The 14856-nt window shown below is 54.7% G+C and overlaps 1 protein-coding gene across 1 annotated transcript in view; it reads left to right on the top strand.

The window, feature by feature from the left end:
• The window catches only part of AGPAT5 (1-acylglycerol-3-phosphate O-acyltransferase 5), a 35306-nt gene extending 20709 nt beyond the window's left edge, over positions 1 to 14597 (top strand). Inside the window, exons 5-8 of the mRNA XM_079779064.1 lie at positions 260 to 350; positions 6442 to 6603; positions 10587 to 10710; positions 12478 to 14597. Coding sequence (XP_079635190.1) covers positions 260 to 350; positions 6442 to 6603; positions 10587 to 10710; positions 12478 to 12703 — 603 coding nt within the window. The 3' untranslated portion in view covers positions 12704 to 14597. The remainder of the gene's footprint in view (positions 1 to 259; positions 351 to 6441; positions 6604 to 10586; positions 10711 to 12477) is intronic.
• Positions 14598 to 14856: the final 259 nt, after the last annotated feature.

The following is a 14856-nucleotide window of genomic DNA, read 5'->3' as shown; positions in this document are numbered from 1 at the left end:
GAGTTTTCATTTAGCAACTATGAACAGGTAATCAGAAATGGTAGGTTCTTGGTGACTGCCTTACAGTGAGTGCAGATTGTGTTTTGAATATGGTCTGTGTTAGATAAGACCGTTTGAATTTTGCATTTTGGTTGCTCTGCTTGAAAGGAAGGTCAGGTGTAAGTGCATGTGCTTGTTCCTGGCCATGGGAGACACTCTCTTAGCATCTGTGGGTTGGCCTTGGTAAGCTAACAGCAAACCTCGCCCTTTCTGCCCACAGATGTACCTTGTAATTTTCCCGGAGGGGACGAGGTACAACCCCGAGCTAACGAAGGTCATTTCAGCCAGTCAGATGTTTGCTGCTCAGGAAGGTAAGCGAACCTTTGCTGCTTTTGAAAAACGGTTTTAAAGATGATGACCTTTTACATCTTTGTTCCTAGAGAAGATATTTATGTTTTACAGCAGTTGAAATGAATGAGCATATTTTCCCTGAGTGGATGTGCATATAACCCTTAGGAAATGAAGGTTCTTTTCATTCACATGCCACCATCACACATCTGAGAGGTGCAGTTCAGAGGCTGGCCAACACCGTGTCGGTAACATCCGTGTGGGTGCCGGGGTTTAGGTGACATCCGTGTGGTTGCACGATGCACAGTGTGGGTTCTGTGGGACGTGACGGAAACGTTTCCACTCCGTGGTTGACAGGCCTGGATTGGGAGCCAAATGGTGACACTTACTGGTTATCTGGCTGCAGGCTGCCTGGTGTTACTGAGCCTCTTTCCTCATCTCTTAAAAAATATACACCTCATGGGACAGACCCAGGTCAGTCTGTGTGAGAACACACTAGAAGATGTGGGGCGTGTCTGCTGGAGAACGTGACATACATTGGGTCACGGGCTTGGAAGCTGCTTTGTGTCCCCAATAATGAGAATGTTCTTGACATCCACGCTTTAGAAAGTGGATAACTCGCCGAAATCGGTTTGGCTCAGTGGATAGAGCGTCGGCCTGCGGACTGAAGGGTCCCAGGTTCGATTCCGGTCAGGGGCATGTACCTTGGTTGCGGGCGCATCCCGAGTGGGGCGTGTGCAGGAGGCAGCTGATCGATGTTTCTCTCTCATCAATGTTTCTAGCTCTCTATCCCTCTCCCTTCCTCTCTGTAAAAAATCAATAAAATATATTTAAAAAAAAAAAAAAAGGAAGTGGATAACTCGTGTACCAGCAGCGATTTGACATAAGCAAATCGGGGTAAACATGAAGCAGCGGCTCTGCTGTTTTCTCTGGTGAATGAGCGAGGCACCCACACACGGGGCCCCCACGCTGTCCGTGGGGATGTCCTGAGCGAGCGCCTCCTGATGACCCTGAGCAGGCTCCTGCGCTGCCATCCCGAGAGCGGGCTGCCGGGACGCTCGTGACCAGGTGGTGGCTCCCCCACGCACTGGGGAACATCAGAATGCGGCTGGTGCAGCAGGAAATAAATTTTTAATTTTATTCATTTTTAGTTAATTCATTGTGATCTGCTGCGAATGCTCCCAAGAATGGAGTGACTGCAGACAGTAGCAGCTGTGTGTTTGCACCAGGTCAGCCTCAGGGCAGGGCTCCAGGGGCGAGAAGGCTGGCTCCTCTGCTCCGTTGGGTGAGCTGGAAGTGGGAGTGGGCGGGCTGGAAGGTCCCAGGTGACTGTTCTCTGTGTCAGGTGGGCAGGTCCCAGGTGACTTCCGCGCCCCACCTGGGCTGGCTGCATCAACTGGGCATAGCTAGACCCCTCCCTCTTCTATCCTCCTCACGGCGCTCATCAGGTACCACTCTTGCGCCAGGATACAGTCTGAGATGGATGTGACCACGAGCGGGGGCTGCGTTCCCAAACGTGTCTGAGTTCTGGAACCCAGACAGCGCCTTGGTTCCTTTTGCTCGGTCTCCTCCTTCCTTGTTAGACAGGAGTTACAGCGTCTGTCATGGGCTTCTGGGAGGCGCAGTGGCTTCGTGTTTGCAGACAGCACCTGTGGAGGGCGGCTGTCTGCGCCGTGCTGTTCGTTCACATAAGGCACTCAGCATCGCGGCCGGGCATCCTCGGGTGTCCTGGAGCCAACTCCTCGCAATGCCAAGGGAAGGCTGGGGCTTTCCTGGAGTCAAACACGACCGGGAGTTTTGACGGTGGGGGTTGGCACCCTGACTATGTTTTTCAGGGTTAACTGCATGTACAGTGTGTGTGATATGTGAGTGTGTAACCTGTTTGGGTAAAACAAACGTTTGCATGCAAATAGATTTGCTCACTGTGTTATATTTACTCAGAGTCATCATTTCAATCCAAGTTCCAGGCCCGGCATTGGCCGCCTCGGCCTAGGCAGCTTTCGCAGCAGGCTTCCGGCCTTTCTCCCAGCCTGGAGCCTGAGGCCCAGGTGTCCTGTGGCCACGGTTTCTGGTGAGAACCGTCCTCCTGGCGTGGGAGGCTGCCCGCCCGCTGTGTCCTCACGTGGCCTTCCCAGGGCACACACAGGCTCCTCTGTGCCTCCTCTCTTTAGGAGCACACAGCCCTGTTGGGTGAAGGCCCTGCAGTGCTGACCTCCCTGAATCTTAATTGCCTCCCAGAGGCCCATCTCCAGCTCAGGCCCCAGGGCCAGGGCCCAGAACCAACTGGGGTGGGGGGCATAGCTCAGCCCATGAGGCCTACGCTGTTTCTCTGTGTGTAATGAGATATAATACATATTTCTTAATCAGTCACTTCAAATCCAGTTCACCTTTATTATTTAATCTCATTAACTGAGATGGCTGTTTATATGCCTACTAAAAATTATTTATTTTTTTAAATCCACAGCAATTTTGTGATGTGTTTTAAAACAAGTACTTTTAAGTAATTTTTAAAATAGTGTAATAGCTATACACATTCTAGCTTCTTAGTCTAACAAGAACCCAGTCACCTATAATTGACCAGCTATTGGCCTTCCATTTTTCTGAGTTGTAGATCTTTCTCAAAGCTACCAAAAGGGAAGAAAAATTTGTATTACTGATGTAATGTCTAACTGCTCACTTTCCTCCTTTAAATTCTGAAACTGGGAACACCGTTGCGGTCTGTTAGAAGTCTGTTCTCTTGTGACTAGGAAGGTAATTATCCGTCCTTACTCGAGGAGATTGACTTGTGAGCAGTAGGTCTAGAAATAGTGTTTCCTGTTTTCCTGCCACTTCAGGCACCACTTAATGAGATTACATGAAAACAAAAACAAAAGACTTGTTTCTCCACCTGTTAATTTTTTGTCAAGAAAGTTGAAACTACTAATGCGTTAGTCTGATATGTTTTGCTACTAAACACCCTTAATTTTGCTCCTAAAATACCTTCATTTGATCTTGACTTAGCAAATAGAAAAACAATTGAGATTTTTAAAAAACTGACACTTGTTTACACATCTAAGTCATTATACCAGGCACCACTCTTCCTTCTCTGTCGACAGTGGTGTTGCTGGCTGAGCAGGTGTGGGTGGGGGTGTGGGTGTGGCTGATGTCTGTCTTAACCCTAAATATATCAAGGCCTGGTTATTGCTAATTCCTAGAAGTATTGCTTAAAAAAGATCAGGCACAAAATACGTTGATTCAGTATTTGGGTTGTTATTTAACATATGTTTGTGTTATAGTGTCTTGAATTCTTAACATTGTTTACTTCAAAGATTGTTATATCAATGATCTCTAAATTCCCTTACTTGAAACTAAATGGCCTCTAGTAGAATATAAAGAAGTTGTATAAATATATAAAAAGAAGGTGCTAGATAGTAAAATAGTATTAGACAAAAATAAAATAATACGGAGGGTTTCCCACAGCAGCTGGCGAGACCACACCCACTTCCTGAACCCTAGTGCTAGGACGTAGGGCTCACCACCGAGTCTGGGGTGGCACAAACCTAGAATTCTCAGGTTGGAGCCAATAAGCTGGTTTTCTCCTGTTGCTCGGCGCCCTGGAGAGGGACTGGACTGTGTTCATAAACACAGGAGGAGACAATGGTTTCCTCACCTCACACATGGACACCGCCCCTAGCCCACTCGAGCCTCACTCACTGGAGATGCTGGTTCAGGTAACAGGTGACCCCTGCCCAGCGGCCACTTCTCAGTGGTGAGCGTGGTGGCCGTTCCTTCTGAGACGCTTCCCTGCCAGCTGCCACCCAGTCTCCTGCGCTCCTCCTCCCTCGCTGGCCCTGCCTTTGGAGCTGGAAGGCAGAGCTGGAGCAGGAGGCGGCTCGGACCAGAAAGCCCGAGTCATTAGCTGCTCATAGTGCCCTGGGGGCTGGAGGGGGAGTGTTAGTGTCCGGTGCATATTAGTGGTAGGTATTTTTTTCTTTTTTAAAATATTTCTTATTGATTTCAGAGAGGAAGGGAGAATGAGAGAGAGAAACATCAATGATGAAAGAGAGTCATGGATCAGCTGCTCTCTGCACGTCCCTACTGGGGATCAAGCCTGCAACCTGGGCATGTGCCCTGACCAGGAATCAAACCGTGACCTCCTGGTTCCTAGGTCGACGCTCAACCACTGAGCTACACCTGCCAGGCAGTGGTGGGTGTTTCTTAATCATTTATCACAAAGCTGTTTTTTCCAAACCTTTATTACCATGCGTTTTTTGGAAATACTACTACTTTGTCTTTAGCTGTCTATTAAGTTGGACTCCTAATCACTGTTCTCGCTGAGCAACACGGGGGTTCCGTGGGACCTGGCCGTGTAGTCGGGAGAGCGTGCTCCTTGCTGCACACCTGCTGCCGAGGCAGAGCAACCTGTGAGGAGTGGGGGCCAGCGGCAAGGAAGGAAGAGCTGCCGGGGTAGCTGGCGAAGGAACGCTCCCTGGCGGGGCCACTAGTCAGACTTGTGCTTTAAGTTTGTGAGGAGAGTGAGCGGCTCTGCCAGGGCCACGTGGTGTGGGAACCTCTGCTGTTCCCACAGCCTCTGCATTGCCAGCATTCCTTCCGAGGGCCCCACTAGGCAGCTGCTCCTCCTCCGCTCCTCTGTGTGTGTGCTGGGCTGCCCTCCTCCTCCTCTGCGCGGGGCCCTCCCCCTCCTCCTGTCCTCCGAGCTGGGCGGCCCTCCCCCTCCCTCTCCCCCCTCCTCCTGTCCTCCGAGCTGGGTGGGCCTCCATGATGGGCTCCCTGGGTTGGGAGCGGAGGTCTGCTTTCCTGTCACCTCCTCTGAGAGCTGCTCCTGGTGACACTGTCCAGAACGTCTCACGCGGGAGAGCGCGGCCGTAGGAAGAGGAGGGAGCAGGGCTCTTAGCACTCGTAGGAGCACTGATGACACGTGGTTATTATTAAATCGCAATGTTTTCTCAGGTAAAGAAGGTTTTTTTAAAAAATACATGTTTATTGATTTCAGAGAGGAAGAGAGGGGGAGAGAGAGATAGAAGCATCAATGATGAGAGAGAATCATTGATTGGCTGCCTCCTGCATGCCCCCTACTGGGGTTCCAGCCCGCAACCTGGGCATGTGCCCTTGACCAGAATCGAACCCAGGACCTTTCCGTCTGCAGGCCAATGCTCTATCCACTGAGCCAAACCGACTAGGGCTGTAAAGAAGGTTTTTACAAAGAAGCTTTTAAAAAATGATGAAACATACCCGAGAGAATTAAAATCCTATGTTCATACACAACCTTACCTGTGCGTATATGTGCGGCATTCGCATGTACCTGGTGGTTGACATGCATGTGTGGAGCAGCATTTTGCACAGTAGCAAAGGGTGAAAGCCACCAGAGGCCTATAACGGTCAGCGGTGATGGGAACATGCTGTCCACACCACGCGATGCCATTCAGCTGTAGAGGAGCGGGCCCTGACGCGGCCACAGCAGGCAGCCTCGGGGTGTGAGTGCGTGAAGGACGCCAGTCACAGACATCCACACCATATGATTCCATCTGAGACATGCTCCAACAGGCAGAGCTATCGAGGCCGGAAGCAGGGGCGTGGCCGCTGGGAGCGGGGCGGCACTGCCTGCCTGGGCTCGGGCGTCTGGGTGAGGAAATGGCCTGGGGTTTGCTGGTGCTGATGGTTGCACAGCCCTTTGAATACGAAAAACCACTGAACTGTGGCTTTAAGGGTAAATTCTATAGTGTGCGCATTAGATCTCCATTTCCTAGAAAAGTACACCAAAAACTGGAGTCCCAGGCTGGTGCCTCCCACAACAGCCAGTCAGGTACTGGTGGGAATCCCGGGCTTGGAGCCTCGAATGGCCAGTCAGGGGCCCCCCGGCCTGCCGCCCAGTGAGGAGGTCACCATGTGGAGGGCCCCCCTCGGGCCCTGAGCTCCCAGGCCATGGGTCTCTCTCGCACAGGGGCTGGCTGTGACTTCAATATCGTCACGTGCTGGCACGTTCCAGTCCTCAAGTCCAGTGCGTGTGAGGGCGTGGCTTGTGTGGCTGGTCTGTCTCTCAGCCTTCCATGGCCGTGCAGGTCTGCGCGGGGTGTGTGCCTGAGTCGCAGCCATGCTGAGCCTGCTCTTTTCCAGGCCTGCCCGTGTTGAAGCATGTGCTCACGCCACGAGTGAAGGCCACGCACATTGCCTTCGATTCTATGAAGAACTACTTAGATGCCGTCTACGACGTCACTGTGGCCTTCGAAGGGACTGTGGATGACAAGGGGCAGCGGAAAGAGGCGCCGTCCATGATTGGTGAGTCTCTGTAGCCAGTCCTGTGTCCTGTATTTCTCCAGGATTCCACATTCGTCTGTAACGGTGTAAATGCCAGGAGTCCTGTAGACAAGCCCATTGTCATGAACTCAGCCTCTTTCCACCCAAAGTCCCCACAGGGGGCAGGGCCTGCTCATCTGTATGCATTTGCATGCAGTGTTTATGAAATAGTGTGGCCTTTTCCCAAACACACTAGGTTTTCAGGATGCTGAGCCGTGACTGTGTCAGGTGTGACAGGAGAAAATAGAATGTTCTGTGAGCAGATCTTCAGTTAAACAACTGAGACCCTTCTGCTGTTGGGGAAGTTTGCATGGAGCAGGCGAGGAGTGTGCAGGCCGGGTCCCCTTCTCAGTGTCCACTGCGCTGTGACAGGAGCCGAGAGCTGGGGTGGGCTTGTGCCTCGCCTTGGCCACCGTCTGGCGTGGCACCCACGTGCTCGTCCGAGCACCTCTTCGTGGGATCTCTTGGAAATGAAAAGAAAGCCCATGCTCACTGTATGTGCAAACGGCACAGAGGAGCAGGGAGGCCCCGGGGCGGGCGTGTGCGTGGGGAGAGGTGGGGGCTGCGTGGGGAGAGTTGGTCGCGGTGGGTCAGGAAACCTGACAGTCACCCCAAAGTCAGAGTGATGGCACTCACCTGTGCCTTCAACCAGGTACGGGGAATGTAGGAGGCTGAAGGGTTTTCATTTTAAATGGGACTTGGGGAACATATTACGCATCAAGCAGTTTAACCTTTTGCACTCGGATGTCGAGTGTGACAGTTATTGAATGTATCAATAATTTGAAATATAAAAAAATCCAAATAAATAAGTTTGTATGAAAAGAAACTCCAGTTTTTTATTCTACTGCAGCGCTTTGTAAAATCTGGGGTATTTAAAAAATTAAATCCCGAGTAGAATAAAGGAATCAAGAAAAAAGCAAGTGTGTGCAAAGGATTAAAATGAAAGCTATGCAGAGTGTACAATGGACCAGCTTGCTGTCCACCGGCCCCATGTCCACCGGTCCCTGTCCACCGGTCCCCGCACCCTTCCCATAGGCCTTTTTAACCATTCAAGGAGCCATTGACCTGTTTTTACATTTGAAAACATACATGCATTTAGTTCAACATGGTTGTCATTAGTTTATCAGACAGTGTTTAAAAATAGGATTAAACCTGTTTTTATTTTTATGGAAACCAAATAGAATCCCCACAATCACAATAACCTTCGTAAAGTGCAGCTTTCATTGGTCCCCTCGGGGGCCTGTGCCCCTGGGGGTGAGAACTCAGTGGCTGGGCAGAGTCCGCAGGATGAATACCCACCTCTTCCACCTGCCGTCTAAGGACCCATAGTCCAGCCTGCGGCGGGCTCTCCCTCCTCCTCCATGCAGTGCTGCCCCGGTTGGCACCCTTGGAGCAGAAGGCCGGTGTCGGTGAGTGGAAGGCCGGTGTAGGTGAGCGGAAGGCCTGTGTAGGTGAGCGGAAGGCCGGGTGTCGGTGAGTGGAAGGCTGGGTGTAGGTGAGCCCATCTCCCAGGGAGTCTTACCTGGAGCTGCTCTTGGCTCCCGCCAGGCACAGGCTGGCTCTGTCCCAGCAGGTGACAGGTGCCCGGAGGAAGCCTGGTGCCCAGCTGCCCCTCCCACCACTGCCACTCCTACGGGGCAGCTGGCTGTGCCTCTGTCTTCATTACAGACTGTCCCTGTGTGTGAGCAGTTGGCTCTCTGACTCGCACCCGTAGCCGTGGAGAAAACAAAGCCCATCCTTTCTGTCTGTTACGGTGGCTTTCTGCAGGAACTAGACTAGCCTGAGACTGGAAGGCAGGGCGGACACAGACGGAACTAGCGCCTGCTGCTGCCTTGGTGTGTGGTGTGGCCTGCAGGCTGGCAGGAGGGGGCCGTGCCTGGGAAGCGTGGGCACAGGCTGAGGGCAAAGTGCCAACCACATGCACAGTGAGAAAAAGGCAAGTTCAGGTGACGGGAGACCCTGTTTCCCCATCGGGTCGGCCGCCATCCCCGTCACAGGCCAGCGGTGCTGTCGGTGTCACTGCCTGTCACTCACCCGCTGCTTGGGTCCCGCGTACGGGGCCTAACCACAGGCCTGGCTGGGGGCCTCGGACCTCTGGGCCCCGCATAGCCTCCCTCCGGGGTGCAGACGTGCCCACGCTGGCTTGTGAGGAGCAGGTGGAGTGACGCACAGCGTGCCCTGTCCGCTAGGGAGTGTCGGCGCCTCCCCCCTCGCCCGTGTCTTGCTGGAGGCAGTGCCGGCCACAGCGCCTGGGCCCAGCATTCACTTCCCACGAGGGCAGCCCACCCGCAGCTGCCCCAGCGCTCAGATGTCAGGGAGATTCGGTGACGGGGAAACCGGTCTGCCTGTTTACGAACGCGAGTGGAAACCAGAGGGCGAGGGAGGAGGAGACGCTGGATAGCCCACACGGTGCACATGGGGCTGGGCTGCTCCCCGAGCTCCCGGCTCCTCACAGCGGCCCACGCCGCCGACCTGCCCAGCGTCCACGCGGGCGCAAATGAAAGATAGAGTCTGAGGAAGATTAGAACCAAGATAGTGAAAGATGTATCTTCCCTGTTGTAGTACTTTTGCATGTTTGCCATCAAAGCCAGTTCACTCCTGGAAGTCTATAAGAAATAAGACCACTAACGTGGCAAGGAAGGGGTGGGTGGGTCTAAGAGGGGAGAGGCTGTACCTCTGTACAGAGGGCTGAAGCCTCCAGTTGTGGGCTCTGGCGGCTCTGGGCTACGGGGTCTGTGTGCTGTGGGGCTGTGGGGCGGCTGTGGGCTGTGGGCTACGGGGGCTGTGGGCTGTGGGCTACGGGGTCTGTGTGCTGTGGGGCTGTGGGCTGTGGGCTACGGGGTCTGTGTGCTGTGGGGCTGTGGGGTGGCTGTGGGCTGTGGGCTACGGGGTCTGTGGGCTATGGGGGCTGTGGGGCGGCTGTGGGCTGTGGGCTATCGGGGCTGTGGGGCGGCTATGGGCTGTGGGCTACGGGGTCTGTGTGCTATGGGGGCTGTGGGGCGGCTATGGGCTGTGGGCTACGGGGTCTGTGTGCTATGGGGGCTGTGGGCTATGGGGGCTGTGGGGCGGCTGTGGGCTATGGGGGCTGTGGGGCAGCTGGGGGCTGGAGGCTACAAGGTCTGTGGGGTTGTGGGCTACGGGGTCTTTGGGCTACAGGGTCTGTGGGCTGTGGGGGCTGGGGCTGTGGGGCTGTGGGCTACGGGGCAGTGGGGGCTGTGGGCTATGGGGTGGGAGCCTACTGGTCAGAACCAGCGGGACCTCATATCAGCTGGAAATGAAAGGTCTCAGCCTCCCACTTGCTTCCCCCCAGGGAGCTTAGTCGTCCCTGAAGTCTCTAGGAGGATTGCCTTGTTCTTGAGGACTTCTTACGTGTGTTCCCAGGAGCTGGAGTTGTGTAAGGGCTGGGTGCCAGGCAGGGCCAGGAGAGCAGGCAGCCAAGCAGAAGCCAGAGAAGTCCTGGGGCTGGAACAGGGCCTCAGTGACAGAAGGGAGGCTGGGGTGCGGGCGGGGACCAGGGATCCGGGAAGAAGTGCCCGATGGGCCCAGTGCTTTGGCGAGCGAACCAGGCACACACACACACCCCTCCCCCCGTGTGGGCTCCCAGTCTGGTGGGAGCAGGGACTGGCCTCAGGTAGGTGACCCGTGGGTGTGATGGTGCCGGCATCAGGGGCCCCTCAGAGGGGCCGGCGCACCTGCAGCAAGTCCAGCTCCTTCCTGCCCCTGGGCTGGCGACAGGTCCCGCCGTCCCACGAGGTCCCGGGGTCGGCTGGCGGGGCTTAGAGCCACGGTCGCGGTGGGTGAAGTTGTGACCCTCCTTCAGCTGGAACCCCAGCTTCCACTTAGGGCCTTGAGCCGTTGGTTAAGGAATCTGTACTCTATTTTTAAACTTTTTTTGCTTCATTTTCATTATTTCGCATAACGATGAATTCTAGAATAAAAAATGAAATATTTTTGTTTTTTGTTAGAATTTCTCTGCAAAGATTGTCCAAAAATCCATATCCACGTTGCTCGCATAGATAAGAAGGACGTCCCGGAGGAGCGCACGCTCATGAGGAGGTGGCTTCACGAACGATTCGAGATAAAGGACAGGTGAGTGGCAGCGGCTCAGCCTTCAGCGCCCTGCCTCCCTGTGAGCCGGGCTCACTGTCCCAATTACAGGGGGAGGGCCGGGGTGGGGGTGCGGGGGGGGGGGGGGGGCGCCCGGAAACAAGACCTAACCAGCTCTGAGCGGCCCCTTGTGCAGGATGCCCCTGGGACGGGGCACAGTCTGTGTATGTAGTCCCTCCCCCGGCTCCTCATTGGCTGAATGCTATTTGGTCACCTACTTCCTATAGGTTGCCCAGGTCCTGCTGCCTCCCATTGGTTATTTAAAGAAATGGGCTGGGCCTTCTAGTCGCCTCCACCTCCCTTGGGGAGGATCTTCCTAGGACACTTGCTATCAGCCACTCTCTGCTCTGCCCACCCCCACAGCCTGTTTGCTCTGGGGAAATTCAGCAGCTGCCTGGCCACATGCTGTTTCTTTTCTGTGAAGATAAATCAGAGGCATATTTCTTACAACCGGATGTCAGCTCCCTAAACAGCTGGACCGGACGTGGTGTGTCCCCTGAGCACCTCCTGTGTCCGCTCAGGCGAGCGCGTCTGCGTCCCCCCCCCCCCCCGGACGGGGAGTCCCTGTGAAAGGCCCCTCCGTTTTCCTCTGCCGTGTCTCCAAACTACTCCGTGGTCGGGTGTCAGTGTCATAGGAAAGGCACGGCCGTGAGCCTCCCGGTCTGCCGCCCACGCCAGGGAGGCTGTCTGAGCCGCTGGAGTGATGCCCACATTCCCTGGAAAGGAGGGGCAGGGGCATTTCCCGACAGTTTCCGGGGCTGACCTTGTGCTTGTCCCTGCGAATACACAGGACAGACAAGAGCGTTGAGCGTGGCGAGAGTTACCTGGAAGGTACAGGTGTGTTTGGGCACCTCTGGGTGAGGCCTGGCGTAGAGAGGTCGGACAGGATGCCACCTCCTCGAGAACGGGTCTGGCCGCCGGGGACGGGGAGGACATTGGTGTCGGGTGCCACACGTTTCTAAAGTGAGGACCATAGAGCTCTTCTTTTGAAAAAGAAAAAAAAAAAAAAAAATATATATATATATATATATATATATATATATGTATATTCATTTATTGATTTCAGAGAGGAAGGGGGAGAGAGAGAAAAACATCAATGAGGAGAGAGAATTATTGATCAGCTGCCTCCTGCACGCTCCCTGCTGGGGATCGAGCCCATAATCGGGGCATGTGCCCTGACTGGGAATCAAACCTGGGACCCTTCAGTCCGCAGGGTTACGCTCTATCCACTGGGCCACACCAGCCAGGGTGGACTTCCCCTTTTTGTACTATTGTGTTGGGGATTTTTTATGTTGAATATGTCCCGCTATTAATACTTTGCATTTCTAAAATTAAAGATGCAGTTTTCCCTGTCGGCCGCTTTTATAATGCCATGGAGTGAGAGACTGTGTGTGGCTTCGGGTTCGGGGGGGGGGGGCCTGTAGGAGGAGGGAAGTTGGGGAGATGGAGAAAACTGAGGGCGTATCCCCCCAGGCCTGAGCCAGGGCCTGGCAACACTAAAGGCCTCAGGTTGTCAAACAGAAGCATCCCCACCATGACTGGAGGCCCTGGCGTGGAATACACACTGCTCGCCAAGCACGCCGGGCTCTTTTCAGAGTCGAGGGGCTGCGGGTAAACCCCGTCGCTGGTGCCCCCTTCATCTCTGCGAGCACCTGTGACTCCAGCCCAACCCGGGCCCGAGAGGGACTTGTGGACCGAAAGGTTGAAATGGCTGAAACTGAACGTAAAACTCTTCCGCCCTGGCCACAGGTTGCTGATCGAATTCTATGACTCGCCGGATCCGAACAGAAGGAACAGGTTTCCTGGGGAAAGTGTCAGTTCTAAACTTAGCCTCAGGAAGACGCTGCCGTCGCTGCTGGTCCTGAGCGGCCTGACCGCGGGCATGCTGGCCACCGAGGCCGGGAGGAAGCTGTACGTGAAGACATGGCTCTACGGGACCCTGCTCGGCTGCTTGTGGGTCAGTATCAAAGCGTAGGCTCCAGGCCAGGGCGCTGCGTGGTCGTGGCTGTTCGTGAGTGTAGTCAGAGTGTAAATAAAGCTTGTTGACTGAGTGTTGGGCACAATAGAATCTCTCCTGGGAGCTGGGGTGCAGGGGGTCTGGCAGATGCAGGGGCTCAGGAATCGGAGCTGGGCTCTGGGGACGCGGGCTCGCTGCTGCCCTGGGCACTGTCCGGAGCCGGGCCAGCTCAGAGCGGGGCTGTAGGGCTCGTCACTGTGTCCCTCGGTGGCTGCACGCGTGAGCATTCGCAGTATGTGTCACTGACGGTGTTATTTCCAGTTTTTACAACTTGACTGGTCCACACTCGGATCATAAAGTATTGAGAACCTTGCAGCTCGGTGACATTGTTCTTCCTGCGCAACTTCCTCCAAGTCCGTGAAAGAAAGTGGATGGAAGGACTGAGGGAGAGCAGGACGGGCCAGCCACGCCCTCTCGTGAGCACCTACTTCCTGCGCTGGTTTCACGTTATAGTTGCAAAGTAACGCCTTTCTGATGCTTGTTGGGACAGCCTACTGTGCACGCCTCCCACCGTGCAGAGTAGTGGACAGCGTGCGAGCCAGGCCGGTCACGTGGTGCAGGACTCGCACTGCCCAGCTCTTGCAACTGGCAGCACCTGTGCCATACGCACCTGAAGCCTTAAGGCCCTTTCCTTTCTGTGGGGCCCGCGCCCCAGCGTTCGCGGTGCTGGAGCTCCCTGCTGCTGGCTTACCTGCCTGTGCCTTCTCCCGTCACTCTGGGTTTAGAGTATTGACCCCCAAATCGCTTTGTTACCCCGTGGCGGTCCTCTGTGTGGCCAGCCAGGTGCTCATGGCTCACACGGGGGCGCCAGGGAGCGTGTGTGGGAGCGTCCCCCCTCCAGCCCTGCTGGGGGCATCGCTGTGCGGCCAGGGCCTGCGCGGTCCCATCAGGACGTCTGGCCTCGAGCCAGTGAGGTCGGGGCGTCACCCACGGACCTGCGTGGGCACGTCAGCCTCCGGAGTGTGACGGGGCGCAGTCCGCTGTCCCCTCGACCACGAGCTGCGTGTCAGGGACCTGGTCTCACAGGGTCCGTGTGAAGACCTGCTCTGTTCCTGTGTCGTCGAACGTGATGCCTGCTGGTCCCTAAGGCGGCGGTCCTGCTCCTGCTGGTGGGTTTGCCCGTGGCCGTCCATCGTGAGGGACCACTGACCACAGTGATCGCGGCGAGTCCTGCCTGATTCTCCAGGATGGGGGAGCCGCCTCGGGCCGCCCCGCGGAAGAGCGGCCGTGGGCCTCACCTGTACAGCAGGGGAACACGCCTTCACGCAGTGCCACGGGAACGCTGGCCTGGGCGTGACGGTGTCCGTGAGACCTGAGTGTTCTCAGACCAAATTGCCACTTTCTCTGGCCTGTGAAGTGGAGCTCAGCTGCCTTCGGTGCGTGCTTTTAAAGTGTTAACGTTAGACCTGCTCTGACCAGGGCAGACTGCTGTAGGCTGTGTAACTGTTTGCAAGGTGATGGCTATGCTCTGAATCTAAGTTCTAAGAAGCTATTTACAATTGAAGAATTGCATTGATTGTGATGGATTTTTAGAAGGCCAAGTGAGCTGCGCGAGCTCACGTAAACACCGTGTTTTTATGACTTACATTCTTCTCACAAAGGGCCTGTAAAACATTTGTTAAAAAATTTGTATCAAAATGTTTGAAAGTTGAAGTTTCTTTTTAACATGTGCGGAAATGACCTGAATTATTTTTCCTAAAGCGAAGAGCCGCCTCGCCGTGTAACCCTCCTCACATGGTGTCGCTTGCTTTGGTTCCTTTGCTGATTTGCCCTCGGTTCCCTGTGCATGCTTTTATGTTCTCCAGAGATGGGCGTGTTTGGGTGAAAGTAAAAGAATAAATAAACCTTCCACCGTCTCTCATGTCTGTGCTGTTGAACATTCCGCGCCCCAAAAAGTCCCCCCGTCTTCTGTTCCCTGAAACAGGCTTCCTGCTGACCCTGCACCCTGAATGCATAAACTGTATTTGTTAAAGGATCGAGCACATTTAAGGAAAAGACGTGGAAACACTCCATTGAAGCAGTGTATGAGGTAGGTCATATGAACTCCATTGCGCGGCCACCTTCCTCACTGATGTCTCACTGAGCGTGCCGAAGCCTGAGCAGCGGGGGTG

Source organism: Cnephaeus nilssonii, assembly GCF_951640355.1.
Source record: "Cnephaeus nilssonii genome assembly, chromosome: 8".
Lineage (NCBI taxonomy): Eukaryota > Metazoa > Chordata > Mammalia > Chiroptera > Vespertilionidae > Cnephaeus > Cnephaeus nilssonii.
Note: the sequence above shows the minus strand (reverse complement) of the source record. Positions and strands in the feature narration are given on the sequence as shown.